The 26,798-nt window shown below is 34.1% G+C and overlaps 1 protein-coding gene across 2 annotated transcripts; it reads left to right on the forward strand.

Annotated features, from left to right (window-relative positions):
* Positions 1 to 3,474: 3,474 nt before the first annotated feature.
* LOC121969348 (ABC transporter B family member 25, mitochondrial-like) lies at positions 3,475 to 26,135 on the forward strand. 2 transcript variants are annotated; one of them, XM_042519395.1, is made up of 20 exons: positions 3,475 to 4,031; positions 4,542 to 4,769; positions 6,451 to 6,637; positions 6,795 to 6,856; positions 9,967 to 10,010; positions 12,172 to 12,274; positions 12,497 to 12,604; positions 12,753 to 12,836; positions 12,921 to 12,981; positions 15,182 to 15,327; positions 15,641 to 15,757; positions 16,250 to 16,335; positions 19,130 to 19,218; positions 21,016 to 21,071; positions 21,745 to 21,825; positions 23,811 to 23,876; positions 23,951 to 24,043; positions 24,501 to 24,565; positions 25,503 to 25,638; positions 25,726 to 26,135. In XM_042519395.1, the coding sequence occupies exons 1-20, from the start codon at positions 3,753 to 3,755 to the stop codon at positions 25,864 to 25,866; spliced, it is 2,232 nt and encodes a 743-aa protein (XP_042375329.1). In that variant the 5' UTR covers positions 3,475 to 3,752; the 3' UTR covers positions 25,867 to 26,135. The 2 variants fall into 2 exon arrangements, with proteins under 2 accessions (XP_042375329.1, XP_042375330.1); XM_042519396.1 differs by having other exon boundaries at positions 3,900 to 4,031; positions 4,464 to 4,769.
* Positions 26,136 to 26,798: the final 663 nt, after the last annotated feature.

Consider the following 26,798-nt stretch of genomic DNA (forward strand, 5'->3'; position numbering starts at 1 on the left):
AACAGCACACCACTGATCGGTCAGCTGACTGATCAGTGAGCCACTGGATCGATCAGTCCGACCGATCAGTGAGGTCCTGGATCGGTCGGCAGACCGATCCAGGTGCGTACAGAAACTCCAGTGAATCATGGATCGGTCAGTCGACCGATCCAAAGGTTCTTCCCCGTGTCAGTGTCAGTGGACCGGTCCGTGGACCGATCAGAAGTCCGGTATCAGTGGTAAATACCTCCCCTAGCATGTGTACAATTATTAGGTACATGTAGAATATTCAGTTTCAGCGTTCCCAGCAATTAGATTAGCAAAATTTTAATAAACCCAGTTTTCCGCACAGTATATAGACAGCAAAAATTGTAACGACCGGCCTTACAACCAGTACCCAGAAGGTGGGTCGTTACAGAGTGGTATTCATCATAAATGTTAGTGATACTTTGATAACCACGCTTAATATCTTTGCGCCATCGATCCATAATATAATTCATAGGAACCTTAATCATCTTCATTCGTATCAACACAGAGATCACATGCCTACATAAAATTCCCCGAAACTCAAAAAGATGGCATAGACACTTAACTTGACAATCTAACTCAGTATAATGTACCTTGAAGGAAGCATCTCTTATACGGTCTCCATTTTTTCCCAACAAAGTTTCTACCACTTCAAATATAAAAGCAACCCCTTCTTGCCTCACTAGTAAGGTATTGCAAAACATCAACCCTCTTATCTCATCTTGGAACAACTTAAATAAGTTGTTAGTGTAAAAATTTTGAAATTATCTTTCAATAGGATAACCAGAAATTACTGGTATCATAGAATTAAAAGAACCAAAATCCAATTTTTTTTTTTTTCAATCTTCTTCTTCAGAGTATTATCAAACTGTTCAACAAATTACTTTAAAGAAGTTTTTGATGAACATATTCATCAAAAAAAGCATTCATACTTTCACTCCTTTAAGATGTGGACATACCTGCCCAAAACTTATCCTTGACGTACACAGGTATTCATCTATTCTGCTGTTCATACAAAGATTTCAACCAGTCATTATTCTCTAAATTAAAATCCTCAATCATTTTCATCCAATTCTCATCACATTCATCAATAGTAAGTGAGTTGTAAACAATATTCTTCATTTGTTTCTTTATCAGCTTATATTGAGCATGCCCACATAATTTTGCTGGTAATTTTTTCATTATATGTCAAAGACACAAACGATGATGAGAATATGGAAATATCTCTTCAATAGCAATTGCCATGGCGCGACACTAGTATGTGATTATGGCCTTCGGAGCACGCCCGAGCATACATGTCAGCCAAGATTTGAACAACCATTTGAATGTTTCTAAATCTTCACTGGATAATAAACCACATCCAAGCAAAATGGATTAACCATGATGATTCACCCCAATAAAAGGAGCAAATGACATAATATAACTATTAGTCAAATAAGTAGTATCAAAAGTCACAACATCAGAAAAGTAATCATATGCAGCCCTACATCTTACATCTGCCCAAAAAACATTTCTTATTCGAGACTCTTCATTTAAATCAAGCACATAAAGAAGTTAGAGTTCCGACTTTGCATGCGACAAAAATAATTACTCAAGGCTTCAGCATCTCCATCCCCTAACCTCAACCTTCTAGCTTCTAAAATATAATTCCTACACTTTCTCTCATCAAATATCAAATTCTCATAGCAGTCTCAACTACCAATGAATGAAAACTTTTACTTAAAGTTATTCCTGCTTGATCATTTAATTCAAGTTTCCTTTTTGTATTTGAATCTAATAATTTATTACATCTACAATGTCATGACTTTCCAGGGCTCAAGACGTGATTATGTTCAAGAGATACACTACTTATCACAAAGTTATCATCATTCCGAATAACAACATTAATCTTAGCTTTGCAATTTGTCTTAGTAGAAGGTCTAGGGTACAAAACATTTTTGACTTGAGATACTGTTTTACCACTTTTGGCACTTCCAAAATAAAAATATTTTTGCTTTCCATCATCTCCCTTTTTACCATCTAATTTGGAAATACCAAAACCAACATTCTGAGCATAGGATTTATAAAAATTACGAACTTCATCTTCAGATATAAAGTCATTCCAATCTTAGGAATCATGACTTCATTTAAATTAGATGGAGATAGATCTGTGCTCACATGGTCGTTGTTATCGTTTACCTCATTTGAATCACTTTTTCCTTGTTCCATGATTATTTTTCACCTACATTTATTCAATAATGGAAGGCAGGTAAGTATTCAACTACATTTATTTGTTTAAAAATTAGAAAACATATCCAAAAAAAATGTAACCGGTAAGCAAATAGCAACAAAGTTAGTACCAAATTTACTAAACCAAACAAACAAAACTCTAAAATAAAAACTAAAACCCAAATAGCAAATAGCAACCGGTAAGCAAATGTAATGGTCATATCATGACAGATAGCTTATGAGCTTAGGAAGCACTAATGTTATTGCTTCCATACTAATGTTATCATGGCAGATAGCTAAAAATGAAATTTGATCACTAATGTTATCACGGCAGATACCCGCTACACTAATGAATGTACAAAGCAAGAATCTCCATCACAATGAAATTTGATCGACCCTATTTTGATCTACACAATGGAAGTGTGAGGCGAGTAGCTAAACAGAAGAAAATCGAGCGATGTTTAGATTCAACAAAAAAAATCTTAAGATCCAACAAAATCAGCTAAGGAAAATACCTTATACCTGGATTCAGGGCATATTTAGGGCAGGGGAGGGCTAGGGGAAGAATCTTGGGCCGCCGGACGTTCGATGGGAAGGGAGAGCGGCGAGCAGAGAGCGTCGAGAGTTAGGACCACAGAGAGCAGAGAGCAGAGAGCAGAGGGCGTAGAGAGCATCGTTGGGAGTTCGATGGGGGCGGAGAGTGGAGAGAAAGAGCGACAGCAAGGAGGCGACAAGAAAGAACGTGTTTTAGGGCAAGGAGGAAGGGAAGCGGCGAGAAATGAGCGCGAATTGAGCGACGCAGAGAGAAAAAATCCCAAAATTGGTGCTGACGTGCCATGCCCACGCAGGAATCCACATCAGTCGAGATATAAATTCGAGAAGGCATTTCGAGATGCATATCATCTCTCTTTTCTTATGAGACAAAATGGCAACCCTTTGATAGAAAGTAATGGAATAAGAATAAAAAATGATATCAATTAATTATTTTGGAATGCCATACTTGATAACTATTTTTTAATTTTTTATAAATACAATAAAAATTATTTAAAATTAAAGAAAAATAAATATTTTCTATATCTCTCCTCTAATAAATTTAAATGTTTATTTTTTAAACGATAGTCAGTAAATTATATATATTTTTATTTTTTTATTATTTCTTTTTTTTCATCCCATTTTTTTTCTCCTCTATTATTATTTTATTTTTTATTTTAAAAAAGAAATAATAAAAGACTTCCTACTTCCTTGTTTGTAATCGAATGGCAGCGATAGAAGGGACATCTTCCATTGCGCCGCCTCTTTAGGCCATCGTCAAGAACAACAAAGCTTTTAGTTTTGGAAGTTGCTCTGGTTAACTATCCGCCGACATCTCGATCAATCGACCTTCCTTCCCCTTTCTATCTTATTCCCTTCCTCCTCGGTGCTAGGGTTTGCTTCACCTCCATCCCGGATCGTAGCTCCCTCACTGTCTAAGCTCGGCGTTCGGATTCGCCACCTCCGAGCTGCTGGCTGCTGCGGCGGTCATAAGAACGGTCTCCAGGATGTTCCACTGCGGCAGGGCGTTGCGCGCCGGTCAATTCGGGCGCTGCCTGCTCCCCGCCCGTGCCCTCGCTGCAACAAGATGGGGCGGTCTTCGCGACGAACGAGTCGAGAAGGATTTGGGATTTCTGACGAGCTCAAATTCTCTTGGCGCTAGTAGATTTCCGCTTGTCGGTGCTGGGAGAGTCGATGCGGCCATGAAAGGCAGTTGCTTTGGTCAATGGAGGTGCTTCTTGTCAGACACTTCTCCGTCTGTTGGCAGCAGACCTTGGAGAGACTCGGTATTGTTTCTCATGCTTCCTTTTGGCCTTGTCTTATTCTCTAGTCTATTCCAGCGCTTGAGAGGTATAGGTTTTTATTTTTTTTTTCAGAAGAAATAGGTTTAACTGTTATATAAATTTATTTCAATATTATGCACATCTGCCGGAATATATTTACCAATCATACGACAGGTAACTTAATGAAAATAAGAAGATAAAAAATATATTTTAATTCACTAATGAAGTGTTTCTAGTATTAAATCAGTCCAAACAAGTAACCGTGTAGAAATAGTTCTATAAATGGATTTCAATGACCGAGGATCTGGGCTCATTGAACACATTGTTATGCATCCAGGTTAATAGTTTTGTTGAATTGAATTTTTAATTATTCTAATTGCCATAATTAAAAGGAGATGCTTTTCAGAAATCTTGACCTTGCTTTTTACTTGTCAGTTATATGTCTATTTAGTTGAAGACTGAAGCAAAGGACATCTGTATGCTTATTGAATATTATTTACTCTCTCTTCCTAGAGATATTTGCTTAAGGGGCATGCTTCATTGTCCACGTCTGCTAATGAGATTGTGTCTAAAGTGCCTGTCAATGGATCTGGAACTAAGAAACCAGCACAATATCCAGCAGATGAGCAAATTGCTGACATGAAAATTCTTCGTACTCTTGCAAAGTATTTATGGCTGAAAGATAACCTTGAGTTCCGTCTCAGGGTGCTTCTATCATTGGGACTTCTGGTTGGTGCAAAGGTATGGATTATGTGAGAATCCACAAGTTTGAAGCTTCACTTTTAATTATCATTTTCCAATTGTTTTATTCCTATCTTTGTAGTCGAGCTAAAGATTATTCATAATTTCCTTGCATAGGAATATAGGTGTGGTACAAGTATAGTATCATTTCCTTCCCTTTGCGTATAACATATGACTTAAAGGATTTGGCTGTTTGTATATGTAATCGACATGGTTGGGAGAAGAAACATTTAATATTACTGATATTTTATACAACAACAACAACAACCAAGCCTTTTTCCACTAGGTGGGGTTGGCTGTATGAATCCTTTTACGCCATTGAGCTCTATCTCCTATTATATCATCATCTATATTTAAATAAATTTTATCTTGTTTTATTGTTACTAACCAAGTCTTTTTTGGTCTTCCTCTTCCTCGTTTTATATGCATGTTTATCATAGTTTCACATCGCCTAACTAGAGCATTTATTGGTCGTCTAATACATGTCCGTACCATCTTAAACGTGTCTCTCTGAGTTTTTCCTCAATAGATGCAACTCCTACTTTCTCTCTAATGCTCTCATTTCTTATTTTGTCCATCCTCGTATGTCCACACATCCACCTTAACATCCTCATCTATGCAACTCTCATCTTCTGCTCATGTGCTCGAGTCATAGCCCAACATTCAGCTCCATATAACATAGCAGGTCTAACTGCGGTTTTATAGAACTTACCTTTAAGTTTAAGAGGTACTTTACGGTCACATAAAACACTCGACGCTCCCCTCCATTTCACCCATCCTGCTTGTATTCTATGTAAGACATCTCTCTCAATTCCTCCATCATTTTGTAAAAATGATCCTAAATATTTAAATCTCTCGGTTCCAGGCAACTCGTCCTCTCCTATCTTAACAATTGTTTCATTACTTCTAATATTGCTAAACTTAAATTCCATATATTCCGTCTTTAATCTACTAAGCTTAAAACCTTTCCCTTCTAGTGTTTCCCTCCAAGATTCTAGCTTAGCATTTACTCCTTCACGTGTCTCATCTACCAAAATAATATCATCTGCAAACAACATGCACCACGGTACTGTGTCTTGAATGTGTGCAGTGAGTTCGTCCATAATTAATGTATTTTATGAACTAACAAAATTATTGCTTAATTATATTATTAGAATTTAATAACTATTAGTAAATTAATATATATATATGTAAAGCAATGCCATTAAATTTCTTTATAATATTTATAGTAGTTAAAATATTCTTTTTTGACTTTATAAATTCAATAATAATAAAATTTATTTAAAATTTTAGGATATTATATGCATAAATTAATTTACTATTTTTTTTACATATATAGTAATTTACTAATAATTATTAAGAGCTATAATGTTATTTAAATGGCTAATTTTACTATTTTTAATATTATAAAAATGTTTCCCTTATAGATGATATCCTTATTTATTATTGTTACATGCTATAATAAAATATAAGTTATACTAAAAAAGATAATTTCTGTCTTAGAATATTATTAAATTCTATAATAAAATATCATATATGCTACAGATTGAATGTACTTTGAATATTGTGCTGCCTGTATCAATTATAATAATTGTGCTAAATTTATTATCGCAGAATCATGATGTATGCTTTATTCAAATAATGTAGTTTGCCTGACCTATCTTCTTGAAATTTACACTAGGTGATCAATGTTCAAGTACCTTTCTTGTTCAAGCTTGCTGTGGATTGGCTTTCTACTGCAACTGGATCTGTTAGTGCATTAGCATCTTTCACTGAGTCTAATGCCACTCTTCTGGCTCTATTTGGCAGTCCTGCTGCTGTGCTACTTGGATATGGAATAGCACGTACTGGGGCCTCAGCTTGCAATGGTATTCTTTTAGGAACATTTTTTCTGTTTTTTTTTGTGATTAATTCTTCGTTATTTCATTTTTTTCTTTATTTTGTACATTTATGGTGCTGACATTTGGTTTGGTTATTATGCAATCACATTAATTATTAAATTTGTTCTTGGTTTGTTTAAATCAGAGTTGCGAAATGCTGTATTTTCCAAGGTAGCGCTGAGAACTATCCGTGTTGTTTCCAGGAAGGTAATTCATTTTTTCCCTCTTTTTGTTTTGGTAACCTTAGTATCATTTTGGATTTATCAATGTATGATATTTTATAGCGTAATCTTGGATATAATTATGTATGCCTACAAGATCATAGTGTTGTAATGTTGAAAATCTTGGTCTCGTGTGATATCTTACATCAAATGCTATTTATATGTTGGTCAGAAGGATCAACACTACCTGTGCTAGTGCTGTTTGGTTGTAGGTTGGGTTAGCTCCTAGCATTTGTTCAACACCAAAAATTATTATTTATAGAATTCTTCCACTGACATTTGATGATAGGAGACAAAATGACAAGGAACCAAATAAAACTTTTCTACAAACATATGTAAACTGCATATATGATATGGGGTCATATGTAGCCACTATGTGGTACCCTTCAAAACCTATTCAGGGAGCCACATAAATAGTCCAAGCACGGGCTTTCTACCACCATGATAAAATCATCACTTCCCTACTTGCTTAAGCTTTTTGAATAAGCTGTCATCACATCAAATTTAAGCATTAATCCCATCACTTGTAATTGGCTATTTGTGTGCATGTGGGTTTGAATGATGGGATTGTAATTGATGACATTTTCGTTTCAAAAAACAATATCAAACCAACACAGAAAAACAAAAGTACAATCACATTTGTTAGTTGTTGGAAAAGATAGCAAGGTAAAATAAGTGTGCCAGTGTTGCTTGTTGGATATCAGATGGAGTATTCTTTGCCTAGCATCATACATATGGTAAAGGTGGCTTATGCAATGGGCCACTGCTACCATAGTCTTCTACCCCACCCAATGAGTGAACATGTCTGTTAACTTGTTAGGCTTAATCGTTGGTCCAAAATGCTTATGATTAATTTAATGGTAGTTCACTTGTCTAAGTTTGTATATCTACTATACTAGTTCACAATTCTCAATATGAGACTAAACTAGGGTGTGGTAGTCAAGACCCAAAATCCAACTTACTCGGAATCATTCTTAGTCAGTGACATGTGAACTACAATTATGGCTCTCTGTCATCAAGGAGAGAGCACTTTCCAGAAACCTCACTATTCCTAAGATTGGGTTAGTTACCAAAATGTCACAACCCGCCGAAATAAGAAAACTTCTCCATTACCCATTGATTTGTTAAGTTCAGTTATTGGTCTGAAATGCTCAAACCCAGGTTAGCAGTATTTTACTTATTAAATCTCTAGACTCTATATTGGCCCACACCTTTCCATATGAGAGTAAAATAAAGAATGACTAATTCTAATTCTTTGTACCAAAGCCATCATTTTAATCTGTTGAGATTTGCCAGCTTGTGTGTGCCTTGGCCTGTTTAAGGAAATAGGAGTCTCCACTTGACTAACTAGGTATGTTGGTATGAATTGTTTTGTTCTTGAACCTTAACATGCTATCATAGTCAATTATCTTAGTTAAAGGATGTGTTGAAAAGAACATAGTTTGCTGAGTTGGGCAGATATCAGAACCTGTCTTATTTCAGGGTTTAGGCTTTTAAGTACTGGTTGCACCATCATCTAAATTATTAACCCTCTTGAGCTAGTGATTTTGATTCGTATCGGCCTACTTTCAGCCCTTAACTTTGTCCTGACCTTTAAAAAGTTGCGACATAGGAGGGGAATATTGAGATTACTTATTCTATGTTGCTGGTTTGTATTCAGATTCTTCACTTGTGATGATGCAGGCAAATGGGTGGGCAATCTAAGTTGATACTTCAGAGTGGTCTGGGTCATCCCCAGGCTTGAACATTGTTCAAGTTGCATCATAGTTCTTTCATGGAATTTTCTTTGTAAACTATACAGAAATAAATTCTAAATAATATTTCCAAATCTACTGTCTCATGCTCTATCATTATTGCACGAGTACCAGAAAAAGTGAATATGCCACTATGAATAGAACAACTTTGTGCCACCATGTTGTCATTTTGATTTCGATCCATATATAATTGTGAGGTGTGCAAATATTAGTATCTAATTGCCAAATTTAGCAGTTTTTCTATGCTGCATATCCATATGTCTTAAGTGTTTATTTGAAAATCTACAATTGATAAAGGTGAAAAAGTCAATGATTTGTCAAACAATGTGTCCGTTTGCCATATCTTTATCCAACATTGAGACAGTAATATATACTAGGTACCCTAAACATGTCTGTAAGACTCCTTACTTGCAGCACATTACTGTGGATGATGGCAAACTCACACTGCATCTTTGATTTGAGAGGCATCATTTTCTGTAATGTAAGTACTTGTGTCATATTTAATGAAAAAACAGTCCTTCAAAGTTCTTAACAAAAAAGTTAAACATCATTTAATATTAAGACATCTCTGCAGACTATTTGCAGATCAAATTCCATTGACATGGATCGTTTTGGTTGGTCATATGTTGTGGCTACTAGTGGCATGACTATGTATGGCTACACAAGAACTAAAAGAAAAATATGAGAAACGATGGGAATACAATAACTGAAACTGTTGGAGCAACAAATATACTTGCTTAGTCTCTCTAGTTGTTCAAGCACTCATTCTGCAAAAGGAGGCAGTTTTTGTTCTGACATTATCAGAATTATTTATTGTCTTCATTAATCAACCCATGAAGGTTTAAATAAAAGATTAAATGATGATTGATTTTGACTTTTGGCTGGTAAGACAAAAAGGCGTTGAAGCATCCTGGTTTATAACTTCTAGTTTGACCGCTTGTTCCTTATAACATGTTCTTGGCCTGGTTTAATGAGTGGCTTTGCTATAAGAAAGGTAAAAAAAAAGACCCTAAAAAGATGAAAAAACAAAGGAATACAAAATAAAAAAAGAGATAAACAAACACTGTGATAACATTTACAGAAGAGTGATTATTTACTAGCCAGAGTAGATTCTGTTAGTAACATTGGCTCACTATTAATTTTAATGATACACTGCCACATTCTTGAGATCTTTATGCTGTAATTTTCTAAAATATCTTGTTTGTAGCTGTTAAAAATGCATTAAATTTGATAATTGTCTGCTATTTGTCATCCTTTTTTCACGTTCAGTCTTTTTATTTCTGGTTTTAAATTTGGTTAGCCTTCTTAATTTGTTCAAATTGTTTTTACTTCTTTTTTTCAGGTATTTTCACATTTGCACGAGCTTGATCTTCGCTATCACCTTAAGTACTGTTCACAACCAGAATTATTGCTTATCTAAAAAAAATAATTAACACCTGACATTTCTGTCCTTAGCTTAATTTGCTTCTACATTTCAATCAAGATACAGCAAGTTGAGTTCCATCATTCATGCTCTGGCACCCTAATTTAATCCCTCATGCTGAAATGTTGTCTAATACACTAACTTTAGCTTAAGATAAGGTGGCTACTATTAACTTGTGATTAACAGTTTTGGGCGATGATTGTGTCTGACAAATTAATAGGTCAGTTCTGTCATCTAAGCGGGTTGTACTTATTGGTATTAGGGTGGTCCTAACTCCTAATCGTAGGATTGCCTATGTTATGGTGTAGCCAACATTGGGTATCACATGCTTCTGATTAGGATAGATTCTTAGCTCTAAGTTGAGAATTTTGGTTTTGACGGGAATGCCAAGCCTTAGTGTGGAATATTAACACCCAATTTACTCTCATATTTTGAGTTAATAGAAGAGTTGTAGTTAAATAAGATAGGAATTATTGACTTGGGCTTAAGCATTTTGGGTGACAATTAAATATGTCGGATCTCTTATCAAAGTGGGGTATGACACATATACACCTTGTAAATTATCTACTGGTTCATTGTCTGAATTTCAAACTTGTACTCATATATTAGCATATGTTCTATTCGTGGGCATGAGCCATTAAATTTCTGAGAAATGCATTGTGCATTATTGCTTCTGTTCTATGTCTTCTAATGATCAAAAAATTAGGTTTTATTAATTTCTAACACAGAATTATATCAGCATTTTGGTTTGGGATATCTGCTGGCCATTGTTCATGGAACTGTTATTTTGTTGGTCAGTCAAATTTTTGACAATATCAGACTGGCATATAAAATTTGTGGAAAAAAGATTAAAATGAATGAAGAAATAAACTAAAATCATTTAATGCATTAGAAAAAATATGCAATTATTATGAAGTACATTAATATTATTAATAGAATTTACTAGTCAATAATTATAATGCCTATAATGAATTTGGATCATAAATTATTCTATTTCTAACTAATAAATATATGGTTACTAATGGTATTAGCATAATAGAATTTAGTAGGACATATTGACTTGTGAAGGGGAGCTTTGACGTAACGGTAAAGTTGTTGCCATGTGACCAAAAGGTCACGGGTTCAAATCTTGAAACAGTCTCTTGCAAAAAGCAGGGTAAGACTGCGTACAATGGATCCTTCCCCGGGATCTCGCATGGCGGGAACTTTGTACACTGGGCTGCATTTTTTTCTTTATATTGACTTGTTAACAACTATAACATTAAATATAAGCTCAATACATATAATTAATAATTAGATTATTGTTATAATTGTACTACTACAACAACAAAACCTTAGCGAACTAGGTGGGTCAGCTATATGGATCCTTTTACGCCCTTAGACTCTATCCCCTATTATGTCATCATCTATACTTAAACAAATTTACCGTTATAATTATACATAATTTAATTGATCAATTAATTTCTTGTCTCTCTTCCATAATATCAGATTTTCTTTATCAATAATATATTAATTTCGACTATCAATTATATTAAAATATTAATATAATTAAATATTGTTATTCATTAAATTAAATTGTCATTGTAACTAGATCGTATTCTTAATATAATTAAATGAGACTATTAATATTAAATGGTGTAGTATATATATGTTATTAACTTTATAATTAGTAAAATAATTTCATTTAATTTTAAATAATATGTAATATATATTTTTTACTTAAACGTAATTGTTTTTTGAATTAATAATATCAAGAAACTATCAATATCTGTCTAAGTTTCTAATCATGTAAAATTCTACTCTATTTAGCTATTATATTTATTATGAAATAAATTTTGAAGTCCTTGTAGAAATGATCATTATTGAGTTTAGAATTACATTGTAGTTACTAAAATCTTTGTCGATTTAACCCTAGTTAATTCCTTGTCAAGAATGGGCTGATTGGAAATCCATTGTGTTCCATTTTGTTCCTAAGGGTATTGAACTCTCATTAGACACCCCTTTGACTTTACTCTTTTGTTTTCTAAATAAATAAACTTAGTAATACAATCTTTTTTTCTGAAGCTTGTAAGTTAATGCTAGGCTGCTAATCTTTTGATTTTTACAATTTATGTTGTTTTCCAGTCGGCAAACTGGCGCTTTGAGTCGTATAATTGATAGAGGTAGCCGTGCTATTAACTTTATTCTGTCTTCAATGGTGTTCAATGTTGCACCAACGATACTAGAGGTATGAATTAGGTGTTGTTTAGATTTGATCTATTTCATTTTATTATGATAATTTTGTCATATAAGGAAGCTTGATTCTGAGGTTTTTGCTCTTTGTCTCAGCTGATTTATATTGTCTTAAATAATCAAACTGCTAAGAAAAGCCTAGTTTTATAGCTACACTTTCTGCTTAAGCATCCTGTGCTTGTTGACTAAACAATTTGACTGCTTATTGCCTTTCCAGATTGCAATGGTGTCTGGTATTCTCGCATACAAATTTGGAGCTACCTTTGCTTGGATCACTTCTGTTTCTGTCGCTGCATACATTGCTTTTACTCTGATTGTGACACAGGTATTCAGCTTCAACATATGACACTTTTGCCCCCTCCCCCCCAATGGAAATCTGTTATGTTGTTTTGTATTTAAATCTATTTGTCTCAACTGTTGCGTTTGGAGAAACTTTAACTTTTTGTTTGAATGAAACTTTTTTTTGTCTTTAGTGGCGAACAAAGTTTAGACAAGCTATGAATAAAGCTGATAATGATGCAAGTACACGAGCAATTGACTCATTGTTGAATTATGAGGTAATCCTTTAGTTTGTATTTTTGCTCATGTATTTACTGTTATCCTTTTTTTGGTACTAAAATGTTTTTTTTTTGACTTCACAGACTGTCAAGTATTTCACCAATGAACCATATGAAGTGGCAAAATATGATACTTATTTAAAGAGTGAGCTTAATTCTTCATTTTTATACAAAGCATATTGTTGAGGATACATTGTTCTTGGTTCTATAATTAGGATTTGTGGCTTGTCATTTTAAAAATAATTGTGTGTACAATTTCATTCATATTTGTTCGTATGATTAAGAATGTTGGAATTTGCATAGGGACAGAGAATGTGAATATCCTGGCAAAATATTTTTCTTCGTTTTGCACTAGTTTGTTTCTTTGCTTGCTTTTTTTTTTCTTTAACAAAAATTGAATGTGTGGTATGGATTGTAACTGAGACCGATAGGTTAGTGGTCTGTGAATCAGGCACATAAGCCATTATGGTAATTATTAAGCCCTCTAGACAAGTAAAAATAAATGGCTACTTTTATACAAAGCCAATTTGATTTTTGCCTTTATTAGTATTTAAACTTTATTAATGATTTGAATCAATTGGCCATGTTGGTGGATAAATCGAATGAAAAGATTTACCTGCGGAAAGTCATAATTTAGTTGAAGCTTTCAAACTGTTCATTGTGGTTTCTGATTCTCCTTCTGGTGCTTAATAGACACCTTAGCAAGGTAAACTAATTCATCAAGTTCACTGTTATTTTCCTAATGATACAGATGATGTTTTCTGAATAGTAGAAATTTGCATATTGTTGGTGAATGGTGATGCAGATGACTGTTCTGTTCTAGTTTATGTGAGTCTATTAACTAGCTTTCTGCTCCATGAACTACCCAACGTGATCAGACGTACAATAGATCCTTCCCCGGGATCCCGCATGACGGGAGCTTCGTGCACCGGACTGCCCTTTTTTATTTTCTCTCTTCTCTCCTTTGTGTTTTGATTTGTTTCTCTTAATCTCATGTTTCCCCCTACTCTCTTTCTTCTTGTCTTTTCTTTTGTTCTACATTCTCTTTAATTATTATTCGTCCTCTGCCATTGCCCTTTATTCTTAACTTCATGTAGGGCCTACTCTCCTCTCTTTGGTTCAGTCCCTTACCAACTTATACAGTACATCTATTCCTTAGTTTCTGGTGGTATATGACAAATCTGATGAGTATCCAAAATGAGGAGGTACTCATAAACTGTGGGTCTGTGCTTAAGCATTTGCAAGCGTATATCTGAATGGTATCCTTGAGTATGTTTTCCGGTTGCTTTTAGAATCCGGTGAAATTATTTTATCTTTGACCATGCTTATGTAATTTACCATCAGCAAGAAGGATACTCCTTACTGTCAGCTGAAATATGAAGGTTTTCCTTCCAAATTGTTTGAGCATAAGTGGGAACAATCATGTAACCTGGTAGTTGGTTTATTATTTGCAACTGACAACTATTTTGAATTATGGTTTTTGTTTGTTTTCTTTTAGGGTGGCGAGTTCATCAATCTAATTGTGCTAATCATATGGTGCATTTTGAAAAGCAATCAAAGTATAATGTCTTTGATATTGATGTGATTTGCATGCAAATCAGTGGAAATTTTGTCAGTTAGGGAAAATATCCTTCTACAGTTATACAATTTTCTGGATTAACTATTATTTTGTTCATGATTACAACAACAACAACCAAGCCTTATCCCATTAGGTGGAGTCGGCTATATAGATTCTTTTACGCCATTGAGCTTTATCTTCTAATATATCATCATCTATACTTAAATAAATTTTATCTTGTTTTATTGTTGCTAACCAAATCTTTTTTGATTTTTCTCGTTTGATATGCGTGTTTGTTATAGTTTCACATCGCCTAATTGGAATATTTATTAGTCATCTAAGTACATGCTCGTACCATTTTAAACATGTCTCTCGGAATTTTTCCTCAATATATGCAACTCCGACTTTTTCTCTAATGCTCTCATTTCTTATTCTGCCCATCCTCGTATGTCCACACATCCATCTTAACATTCTCATCTCTACAACTCTCATCTTCTGCTCATGTGTTCGAGTCATAGCTCAACATTTAGCTCCATATAACATAGCAGGTCTAACCATAAACCGTAGAACTTTAAGTTTTAGAGGTACTCACATAAAACACCTGACACTTTCCTTTAAGTTTTGTTCATGATTGACATTTGAAAATGGTGTATTTCCTGTCATTGTAGTTTGTTTTTTCCCTACAGCTTAATCCTTCAATTTTCACAATCTTTTAATTTATAATCTTCTGTACCTTTTTAATTTGATTTATATTGAAGCTAATTTGTTTGATCTATGCGCTCTCCAGGATATGAGGATGCTGCATTAAAAACACAATCTAGCCTAGCTTTTTTGAACTTTGGCCAAAATATCATATTTAGCACAGCTTTGTCAGCAGCAATGATCTTATCTTCATATGGGATTATGAGTGGTGCAATGACTGTTGGTGACCTGGTAATTAGTTTCTTTGTTACCACTGTACCAAACTCTTCTGCCAGTTTTATCTCACAAATCAAACAAAAACATTAACTTACTTCTAAAGTTAATATACTCTTCTATTTAATAAGGTTGCTACTTGCTGTAATAGACAAATACATGTTAGAAATTGCCCTCTGATTTCTTAGAATTAGCTAATTGGTTTTTTGTATTTAGTCATTTATATATTTATTTGGAATTTTAGACTCCTTCCTGTGACTGTATAATTCATTTCACTTTCATGTGTTCTCCATTTAGAAATTTTATTTTGATTTTTTCTGTTACTTTTCAGGTTATGGTAAATGGGCTTCTCTTCCAGCTTTCTTTGCCTCTTAATTTCCTTGGTAGTGTGTACCGAGAGACAAGGCAGAGTCTTATTGACATGAAGTCAATGTTTCAGTTGCTTGAGGTACAATTTCTTTTTATCTGAAGTGCGGATTTGAAATTCAGTTACTGGTTTCTTTGTAACTGGTTGTTGACTAAATAAGTTTTCTACTTTTATTGAGAGTACAATTTATAGGCTGAATGCAAATTGTTCCTTTGGTCTATGTTTTACATCAATTCTTGGGGAACATAATTGATGAATGAATGAGAATAGTGATCAAGTTGTTTGCTTATGTGTGTTCGGCAATATAGCTATAGAATGACTGCATATATATATCCTGGGTAGCTGGAGCAATTTTGCATATAAGGTGATATTTTTGTACATTTGCTGTGGTGCTTATGATTATAGGATGATGTTTGTGCCATGAAAGATACATAATTTTAGGCTTAAGGAGATAGTGCATTCTTGATATCTCAGAAGTGTATATTCTTTCATTCTAATATCATGTAGTAACCTGCATTTGTCATGCAGGTCGAATTCTTGTTATTGATCTCTCTTTCTATATGAATCTTACAGGAGGAACCTGAAATTAAAGATGCACCCAATGCAAAACCGTTACATTTCAAAGGAGGAACTATCGAGTTCAAAAATGTTCACTTCGGGTAAAGTTTGACCTTTTAATAAGTTAGATATTCAAATAAAACTTTAGAATCCTTATTTGTTTTTTTTCTTCTAGGTGTTATCAGTATAATAATTTCTGGGCATAATGATATCCTTTGTAGCTAATATTGATTCCCAAATTGTCACAAATTCTGGCATTGATGAATCTTGTACTCACAAACACACAATAATCAATTAATTAATGCAACATAAGTGTTAAGATTGTCGAAGAACGGTTGGAATTTTTTTCATAATAGCTGTCATCCAATCAACTTGACATGATATAAAGTTCTGTATTTGATTCATGCAAGCATTAGTAAATATTGTGTGCGCGTCATCAGGTCTCACTAGATGGCGTCAATGCACTATATGGGTGCACATACAATCTATTAAAAATTTCTCAATGCTAATTTACTTGTAACATCATATTCCAAATATTTTAACAGCTTGAACAAAATAAGTAGTTCATAATAGTAATCCTACCTACATATAATGATTAACATGCTTAAGTTAAGCTTGCACCTATAGTGAAACATAATGTCATTATATCCAAGTAATGGACCAATTATGATTCATTAGTTTTATTGCTAAATGTAAAGGAATCTGATTGTTATATGATGGGGAGAGGTCTCATAGGGTCCAAACCTCTACAACTAAATCGGTTTCTTTGCTCACTTTCTTGATTCTTTCCATTTGTATTAAATTCGACAAACTAGATTTGTAGTATGAATGTATGATTTCCATCTATTTGGCTAATTTGGTGAGTCTAATTTATTATAATAATATGCTCATGAAATTTAACTTAGGAATCATCTTCAAGATGAACTTCTTAGGGTCTGATATTTGTAGATGAGATTTATTAATTGATCAAAGTATAATTCTATCAAACATGAAGGCAGAATTGTAGAGAAACTTTAGCAACTAATGGTTTAAGCATAGTTATCAAGATCCATCTGATCACCCAAGTTGGATTGGTATTCATAAAGCTTGGTCTGATCTTTACTTAGGAATCAGTTATCAAAAAAGAATGTGGGAGAAGTTTCAAAAGACAAGATTCAAAGACACTAGCTATAAGTAAAGCTAGATTCCACTAGAAAACAGATGGAAATGATGAAAATTTGCCACATCAAGAGACAAAATAGATGAGATCGGGTGGAAATTCGCTAAAATAGGTGTAGTAAGAAAACTTAGGGATTTAGCAATTATGTTGCAGATCCATCTTGATACTAGTAAAAGCAGACACAAAAAGGCAAGAGACTTTTTCAATATATGCTATCTTGAATTTCAACTTAAATTTAACAATCTCACTATCACATGAGATTGTCACTAGATTGATAGTCCAACCTTGCTAAACCATCCACTAAACCAAATGTCTAGTCTATATCTCATAGAATCAATTGACAGAGATTAGTGTAGTTTTAGGTCCGCTAAGCCCTATAATATGACATATTATATAAGAAACTAATTTTATCAAGTAGTAATAATATTATTCGATTTTATAGAATACATTTTTGTATTATTTATTATAATGCAATTTTGTTATTTATTGCTTCCATGCTACTAGATAGAAAAGGGTAATGTACAAAGCTCCTGCCAATGCAAGGTCCCGAAGAAGGATCGGAGCATATTGGGTCTATTGTATGCAGTCTTACCCTACATTGCTATTAGATATGATTTATTATTTACTAATGATACTACTAAGTTAATGTCATATTTAAGATAGATGAACATGAAATTTTGAAAGAGCTTTAGGTATCTTGGTTTGATTGTTTATTGTTTAACAAGGGAATATTGATGAAGATATAATTAATTGGATAAAGAATGAGTGGTCAAAATAAGAAGCATTTTTTAGAGTTTTGTGTGATTGTCATGCCTCTTCAATTGAAAGGGAAATTTTATAAGCATGTAATATGATCAGTCATACTTTATGAATTAGAGAGTTGAACTTTTAAAAACCAACATGTATAAAGGTTTAATATGATCAAGTTGGGCGCATGACATCTCTGGCGTAATGGTCAGGGGTCGATTCTCAGAAACTGACGACCTAGAGTTTATCTCACCATGCGTCTGACGCCTATGTACCTGCATGTACCTCCCTCCATATCCGTGGGGTCGTCACAAGGGGGGCCGTTAATGTAGCGGATCTACATTTTTAATATGATCAAGTTGGGGAATGCTAAGATGGTTGTCTAATAAAATAAAAAGAATATATTAAAAAATTGCTAATATTCAAGAAAAATTAGGCGTGATTTTAATAGATTATAAAATGATAGAGAATAGGTTGAGTTGGTATGAGTATGTTCTTAGACACCAATGGATTTTATAGTTGGAAGAGTTGAATCTTTTAGAGTGGAAGGTGTAAGGGGGTGGTGGAAGTGAAAAAAACATTAATCAATATAATTTTATAATTTAATTAATTTGAACAATATTATTTTGCATAGAGTTGTACAGTCGATAAGCTTCATGTAGCTAATTTCAAATTGGCTGGACAAACACAACTTTATAATGATGAGTAATATGCTCTTGAGCATGCATGTATAGTTAGATACAATGTGTTGATGCTTGCATTGTCATATATTCTTAAGCTGATCTTTAAAGTTATAATTCTATGACACTGGAAACTTGGACAAGCCAAGGGGTGATTAGCAAACCCAGACAGATAGGATTTTATTGCATAATAAGATGATGAATATTGTTACTCCTGATTTCAGAAGATTTTTCCTTTCTGTAATCCTGCTAATCTTAGTTCTATTGGTATTGCATTGACATTTTTTGTTACTTTCATTTTTGTTTCAGATATCTGTCAGATCGAAAGATTCTTGATGGAGTATCCTTTGTTGTACCTGCTGGAACAAGCACAGCTATCGTTGGTACCAGTGGTAGCGGTAAGCTTCACCAATGTGCTTTGAATTTACAAGTTACGTTGGCTTATGAATGTAAATATTTGTTAAGCAGAAGAGTTTCTTAAATATACATAGCTTTATGTAATTTATTTTTTCTGTTTGCAATGTGAAAACTAGAAATGAACAAAATTCTGGCAGACAAATTAAAAGTTAAGCTGAGAAAATAATTGTCCTAGCTCCTGTACCTTTACTTTGTAGAATGTTTCCATGCTTAACTAATTAGTCACAATTTACCTCACCTTGTGTTGAACTATAATTTAAGAGGAAAGAGATCAATTGAGTTAACCCTCCCCACCCACCCACCCACCCACCTGCTACCCTTCCTCTCTCCCTCCAATTAATTATAACTGTTGTTTTACTCCCTTATCCCATTTTTAAAGTTCATATTGGAGGCAGAACCATCTAGTTGGCTTGTGTCAGTTAATAGTATTATATAGTCTATATATGAAGGGTTTAGGGCCATGGCTTTGATCTTGTTGGCTTTGATCTCAGGATTCAAAACTACAAAGGTCCTTGCCAATTGAGCTAGCCGGCACATTAGCAAGTGATTTTGTTGGGGCATGGCAATTTTGCACATTCTTGAGTATAAAATTAATCAATTCAATCTTTTTGTTTTACAGTTGCAAGTGATTTGTTTTTTTTTTGGCACTGCTAGTTTGGCACATAATTGAGTCTATTTGATTTTATGAACCACATGTCAATTGAAATAGTGAAACCTGAGATTCCAAAGGCCTGCAATACTATCCTACAAATACAAAATCTAGCCTAGGTGGCAGTGAAGGATAGGGAGCAGTGTATCATTCCGGTTTGGAAAAATCTTCTAGGATGATCTATAGGTAAGAGAACCTAGCTAATTCATTATGATTTTCTATTTTACTCCCTTATGTTATAGAAGACATCATGACGTCTTCTCCCAAGCACGTCTCTCCCACGCTCTCAAGCAAAGTACCTGCATACCAATACATTCTCTGTCAATTTAGTGGTTCCCCTCCAATTTTTATTCTTGCATTTGAAAATCAAAAACAGCCTTGGTGCAACGGTAAAATTGTTGCTATGTGACCAAAAGGTCACGGGTTCAAATCCTGAAAACAGTCTCTTGCAAAAAAACAGGATAAGGTCGCGTACAATGGATCCTTCCCCGGGACCTCGCATGGCGGGAGCTTTGTGCACGGGCTGCCCTTTTTTTTATTTGAAAAACAACTATTGCAATCAAATCTTTTTGGTTAGGAGTAAGAGAAGCATGTTATGTCAATGCTCCCATCATGTTGTATTTGTCTCAACTATTTAAGGTTGGTGATATGGATCTTAACTCTTAACTGAGTCCAATATCATATTTAAATCAGTCGAATCATTGTATATTCTGTTAACCAAAGTTATTTTCACATTTTTTTTCACCCTTCTAATTGATTCAACTCTTTGAACTACTGAACCTATAAATTACCTTTGAACATATATTTGTATCATCCCAATCTTTTTTTTAATCTTATTTTATGATCTACCAAAGCTACTTCAAGTTGCTCTTAAATATTAATAATTTTTTATTTTATTCCAGTAACTCCATCCATCCAATTTTTTGCACTTTTCATATTTACTAGATTAATATTTTATACATGCTGTTTCCTAATAGTCCAAGACTGTAAGTGTTGCTAGCATTTTCTTACATGAAATCACATAAAATTCTAAAAGCTCTAGCAAATTTATTAAGCATTCTTAGAGTTTGTCTGGTCAATAACTTTGTTTCAAAATTTTGACTTGTTATTTGTTACGTTGCATCTGCAGGTAAATCCACAATACTCAGAATGCTATACAGGTTTTTTGATTCAGATTCTGGATCAGTTAGACTTCTTATCCTTCTTTCTCTATATTTGTCCTTTTCTCTTTATCATAGTTTTCCTTGTCAGTTGTAATTTTGTATGTTCAGGGAGTATTGCATTGTAAGCATGGTTGGTGGGCGCCAAACATTATTGAATGTGATTACTTAAATAGCGTACCAACTTTCATGGATAATTATAGAAGTATTACTCCTAAGCTCCAGAAAATGCATGTCTAATTTGTGGTAGGAAGAGTTGGTCTCGTAGTCCTTGTAAATCCGTATCTCATCATTTTTGTTTATTATAGTTGTCTTTAGCATGGACATTTCTCTTATTTGCTTTCTCCAACTCTCAGTTGCCTTGCATGTGCTAATCAATCATTTTGTGATATGGAAGGACACTTTTACAACCTCAGGACATAACCTTAATTATTTAGTGAAATGGCCTATACAAAAAAATCTTGAGATCGATTAACTTCAAAATTCCATTAACTATGATTATATTGTGATCATAAAGCATTGATTTGCGGACAATTTTAAGTATTCTTAAATACATTTGTAAAGATTGTTGTTTGTGCCTTGTAGTTGAAATAGACCATTGTGGACTAAATTTGCAACCGTGTATACCAAGTATCGTGGGGTGTTTGTAATTTTTTTTTGTGTCTGTCAGTTATTTAACCTTGATAAAACATTTACAGATATTTGTAGATGGTCAAGACATACGAGAAGTCACGTTAAAAAGTCTTCGTGAGTGCATAGGTGTAGTGCCACAAGACACAGTAAGTGTTATCACGTAATATTTCTCTTGTTTCATTGTTTGTCTTGTGAATTAAACGTAGTCATTTTTCTATCTGTAAAAACATGTATTCGAATATGATTTAAAAATTATGTAAAAAATATGGATCCATGGATTCATAATCAATACCATTTTCTTTATTCACTAAATTTCTCAATTGATATATTGCTTAGTATATCGCTTCTATACTAGACTGATATGCCATATTGGACTGAGATAAAAATCAATGGCTTAAATTTCTTGCTTGCTGTTCCTCGTTCAAGGTTTGCTATGTGGCTGTAATATGTCATCGGTCAAACTGTTATCTTGCTTTGGTTCATATCATTGGCCCACTTTAAAGCTTAAGCTAATGCATGCCTGTCCTTATGCATTGTATTTTTTGTTTTTTTTTAAACATATTTTGCTATATCTCATAGCTGCATCTAATCATCAGGATGGCTTTGCATATGCTATATCAGTGCTAGTAGTGTGTAGTTTTTTTATTTTACACTTAATAGTAAGGGAAAGGAAGTGAAAGGTAGGAGGGGAAGTGGAATAAAATCCTCAATTTGGGGAATTAAGTATGCAGTGTACCCATGGTGGACGGAAGGGAAGTGAGGAACATTGAGGACAAGGTCTTATTTCCCTAAACCGCTAAAACCAGTTTGGACTGGCTCAATGGGTCAGGTGGGCCGACTGGAAAAGGGAGAGGGAGTAGTCGGGTTGGGTGGGTTGGTCAAATCGAGTGGGCAAGTTAGACCTGTTGGGCTTGTTGAGCTGGTCATGCAAGTTAGACAAATCAAATAAAGTATCACTTGTGTATTCCTTGTATTGCTACCAACCAAACAAAAAAGGAATTAATCTATGTCTATTCCATTCCGTGAACTAACTAGTGAATACTTATTCCTTGTGTATGCTTTGTCTATTCTAATTTTTCTATTTCTTGTTGATTCCATTCCTTGAGCCACATGCATCATAAACGACTAATTCAGCCATATTCTAATTTTCTAACACAATTTGCAACATGTTATATGTCAGTTTTTTTTCCATTTAATCATTATAAGGTCAGATAATATTTTTTAGTGTGAAGATCTCACTTACCTCAACATTGCTATTAAATGGAAGTAATTTAGATGCCCCTTGAGTATATCAGTCCCAGTAGTGTGTAGTTTATTATTTTACACTTATTAGTAAGGGAAAGGAAGTGAAAGGTGGGAGGGGAAGTGGAATAAAATCCTCAATTTGGGGAATTAAGTATGCAGTGTACCCATGGTGGACGGAAGGGAAGTGAGGAACATTGAGGACAAGGTCTTATTTCCCTAAACCCCTAAAACCAGTTTGGACTGGCTCAATGGGTCAGGTGGGTCGACTGGAAAAGGGGGAGGGAGTAGTCGGGTTGGGTGGGTTGGTCAAATCGAGTGGGAAAGTTAGACCGGTTGGGTTTGTTGAGCTGGTCATGCAAGTTAGACGAATCAAATAAATTATCACTTGTGTATTCCATATATCATTACCAACCAAACAAACAAAAAAGGCATTAATCTATGTCTATTCCATTCCGTGAACTAACTAATGAATACTTAGTCCTTGTGTATGCTTTGTCTATTCAATTTTTTCTATTTCTTGTTGATTCCATTCCTTGAGCCACATGCATCATAAACGACTAATTCAGCCATATTATAATTTTCTAACACAATTTGCAACATGTTATATGTCAGTTTTTTTCCATTTAGTCATTATAAGGTCAGATAATATTTTTTAGTGTGAAGATCTCACTTACCTCAACATTGCTATTAAATGGAAGTAATTTAGATGCCCCTTGATATTAAGACACTGTCTTTCATAATGTTTCAGAATTATGAAAAGATTCCAATCAAATGATATGAGATATATACGGGTCATTGTAAAGTGTATCATGATAATGCTGCTAAGTGTTCACAATCAGAATTGTTTAAAGAGTGAAGTTTAGGTACTCAGATTTCATCTTTTCAGGTACTATTCAATGATACTATATTTCACAATATACATTATGGTCGGTTGTCTGCAACAGAGGAGGAGGTTGGTTCTTGCTGACTACCAAAGTAACTACCATCAAAGTGGAAATACTAGAGATTCATCCCTTGTTCTTTCAGGTTTATGATGCTGCTCGGCGTGCTGCAATTCACGAGACAATCTTGAATTTTCCTGAGAAGTATTCAACCGTTGTTGGAGAGCGAGGCTTAAAGGTGAGAAATCAGAGTTCTATGTTTTAAATAGTTGATTTGTTCAACTGTGAATAAACAAGATGATTTCTACTAGAAAGTAGAGTTTTTTTTTGTCTTTACTCACTACCTTATTCAGTAAAATACTTGGTTAGTATGCACTGGGCGTTAAACTGTAAATATGACATAATATAAGCAACAGTTTCAAAGGATACTTCTTCTCATTGCTGTTTTAATTTCTTGTTGCAACCTTATCAATTATCCTAATATGAGTAATCACTTACTCTTGCAATCCATGAATGACTAAAATAGCATCTGTAGGTTCTGCTTTCCTGTACCTTTTGTATATACATAATCAACTACTCCTAGGCATCACGCCCTTACCTGTTGACTTTCAATTGAATAGATTACAGGAATTCTTAGTGTTTATGTTTTTCTTAATATTTAACATTTGACCTAGTGACTCTCATTCCAATCACAGTTGAGTGGTGGGGAAAAGCAGAGGGTATCGCTTGCCCGTGCATTCTTGAAGGCGCCTTCAATTCTGTAGGTTTATCAGTTTTATTTTCATCTTTTCTACTTTTTCTTGAAAATAGTTCTGTCTGAAGCAATGTCTGTTTTAGAATTATAATTTTTTGCTAATTACTTCTTTTATATCTAACTTATTGACAATTCAAATGGACTCCTTTTTCTTTTCAAGGCCAATAGATATATGTCAAACCCCAATTAATTTGCATTGCAAATGGATGATCACTGTCATATGCATTTCAAATTAATTTGTACAAAGTTTTAATATACCCATTATTAGGAATAAAAGTACGAGGGGGCCTTCATGGTGTGGGATTAGGCCTCTTTCACAGCCATTGGTCATAGCTGAATGGATCTCAGCCATTGATAGATCAACACAATTCCCCCCAAATCTCCTTTGAGATCTAATGTCTATGAAAGGTACCTTGATGGAAAAGAACAGTGAAGGCTGCCCCTTTATAGTAATTTGGTTTTCATTGTTAGCATGTAGTTAACATACCTTGACACATTCTCGTCACCTTTCATCAAGATGGAGAAAATATACACTTTTCATGTTTGTTGGCTTAACATCTTATAAGGCACATCATTAAATGCATGTGTAGAGCCAAAATGTATCTTGCAGCAGTGAACCGAGTACAGAGTACCTAACCACGCCGGTTCGGCTGTTCCAGTAACAGATAGAACTAGTACAACATCGACGTTGACTTTGAAGAACACAAAAGGGATGGAAACTAGTAGATGAGTTTCTATTATATAGAGTTTAATGAATTCTCTGGAAGTTAATGCGCCAAATTATCATCATTTTTCATTTCACTTTCGTTTAGTTATACAAGAAAGAGCTCACCTCCATAGCTAGTAGCTATTGCTAGATTAAAATCGCTAAACACTTGCTATATCAGTGAATTACCCGTTATTTAATTATGTGATTACCTCACTAATTATGTTGTGATTCTAGATTGTGTGACGAAGCTACAAGTTCCCTTGATAGCACTACTGAAGCTGAAATATTGAGTGCGCTAAAGAATCTATCAAATAATCGCACATCAATCTTCATTGCTCATCGACTAACAACTGCTATGCAATGCAATGAGGTACGCACTTGTCTGCGTACTTTGATCTATCATCCGTAAGACTATTAAGTGTACGTTTTCTTGTTACCATTTACATTTGCAATTCAGATCATCGTTCTCGAAAATGGCAAAGTGGCGGAACGAGGACCGCACGATGTTTTGCTGTCAAGGGCGGGAAGATACGCGCAGCTTTGGGCCCAGCAGAACAACAACGATGCTTCGGATGCTGCAGTGAAGGTAGAAGCCTGAACTACTACTTGAGCAGTGACTGGCCAGTCGAACCGGATTTTCTTGGAAAAAAATGATAATCTCAGTTAGTCTCATTGAACCGGACTCTCTTGAAGCCAAGATTATTTGTAGTATGCTCTTGTATCTGCCATTTCAATTAGTGTAAGTTATGTTGTAGAAAAAACATTTATTTTACTGGTTGAATGCTGGTATGCAGCCACAGGCTTGTAATTGAGATGTATAACAATAAAAATGCTGGTCTTATTAAAGCAGGAATTTATATTGCCTTACGATCCATATTTTGTCAGGGCTTATTTCTTTACTCTGATTATAAAACAATAAATCAATTATAAAACATTATGCAAGTTGATTTATGATTTTTTATATATATGCTAAATGTTGATCTGTGAATTTTTTTAATGTGTAAAATTAAAATGTTATTGACTCTTTAATGATTTCAAAAGAAATTAAATTTTTTATCATTTAAAAATATAAATTGATTTGTGAAAAAAAATGATAGTCCGTAAAATGCCACTAAAATATATTTTTTTGTTAAACTCGAAAAAGAATTAAGCACCTCAGCGACTCAGAAGTCGAAGGGATTCTGGATCTTCTCCAACTCTTGGAAGAATGGAAAGTTACAGCTCTCATTGCTGGATCTGATCTATCAAAGAGTCGACTGATCTACGGTTACTTGTATTCGTGGACGATTCCATTGCCGCATGAGCATTGTAAAGGATAGCACGTCGCTGAGATCTTCGCTGCCTTTCCAGAGGGTGGACTCTTCTCACCGAGAATCGATCTGGCTAAATAGAATAATCATAAATTCATTATATATCATATGTTTCATGGACTAAAAAACGATTCATATAAAACGACGTATGAAATAAAATATAAATACAACGAGATAAAAGTAAAACAAATCAAGAATAAACAACTCTATTTAAGGCGAA

Source organism: Zingiber officinale, chromosome 4A, assembly GCF_018446385.1.
Source record: "Zingiber officinale cultivar Zhangliang chromosome 4A, Zo_v1.1, whole genome shotgun sequence".
NCBI classification, from domain to species: domain Eukaryota; kingdom Viridiplantae; phylum Streptophyta; class Magnoliopsida; order Zingiberales; family Zingiberaceae; genus Zingiber; species Zingiber officinale.

What these genes read in the sequence shown, in the direction of transcription:
- LOC121969348 (XM_042519395.1), top strand. Translation starts at nt 3,753, where the DNA reads ATGTTCCACTGCGGCAGGGCGTTGCGCGCCGGTCAATTCGGGCGCTGC. An exon ending in TTACTCTGATTGTGACACAG is followed by an intron (nt 12,605 to 12,752) that starts GTATTCAGCTTC and finishes TTTTGTCTTTAG; the next exon opens with TGGCGAACAAAGTTTAGACA. An exon ending in TTGGAGAGCGAGGCTTAAAG is followed by an intron (nt 24,044 to 24,500) that starts GTGAGAAATCAG and finishes TTCCAATCACAG; the next exon opens with TTGAGTGGTGGGGAAAAGCA.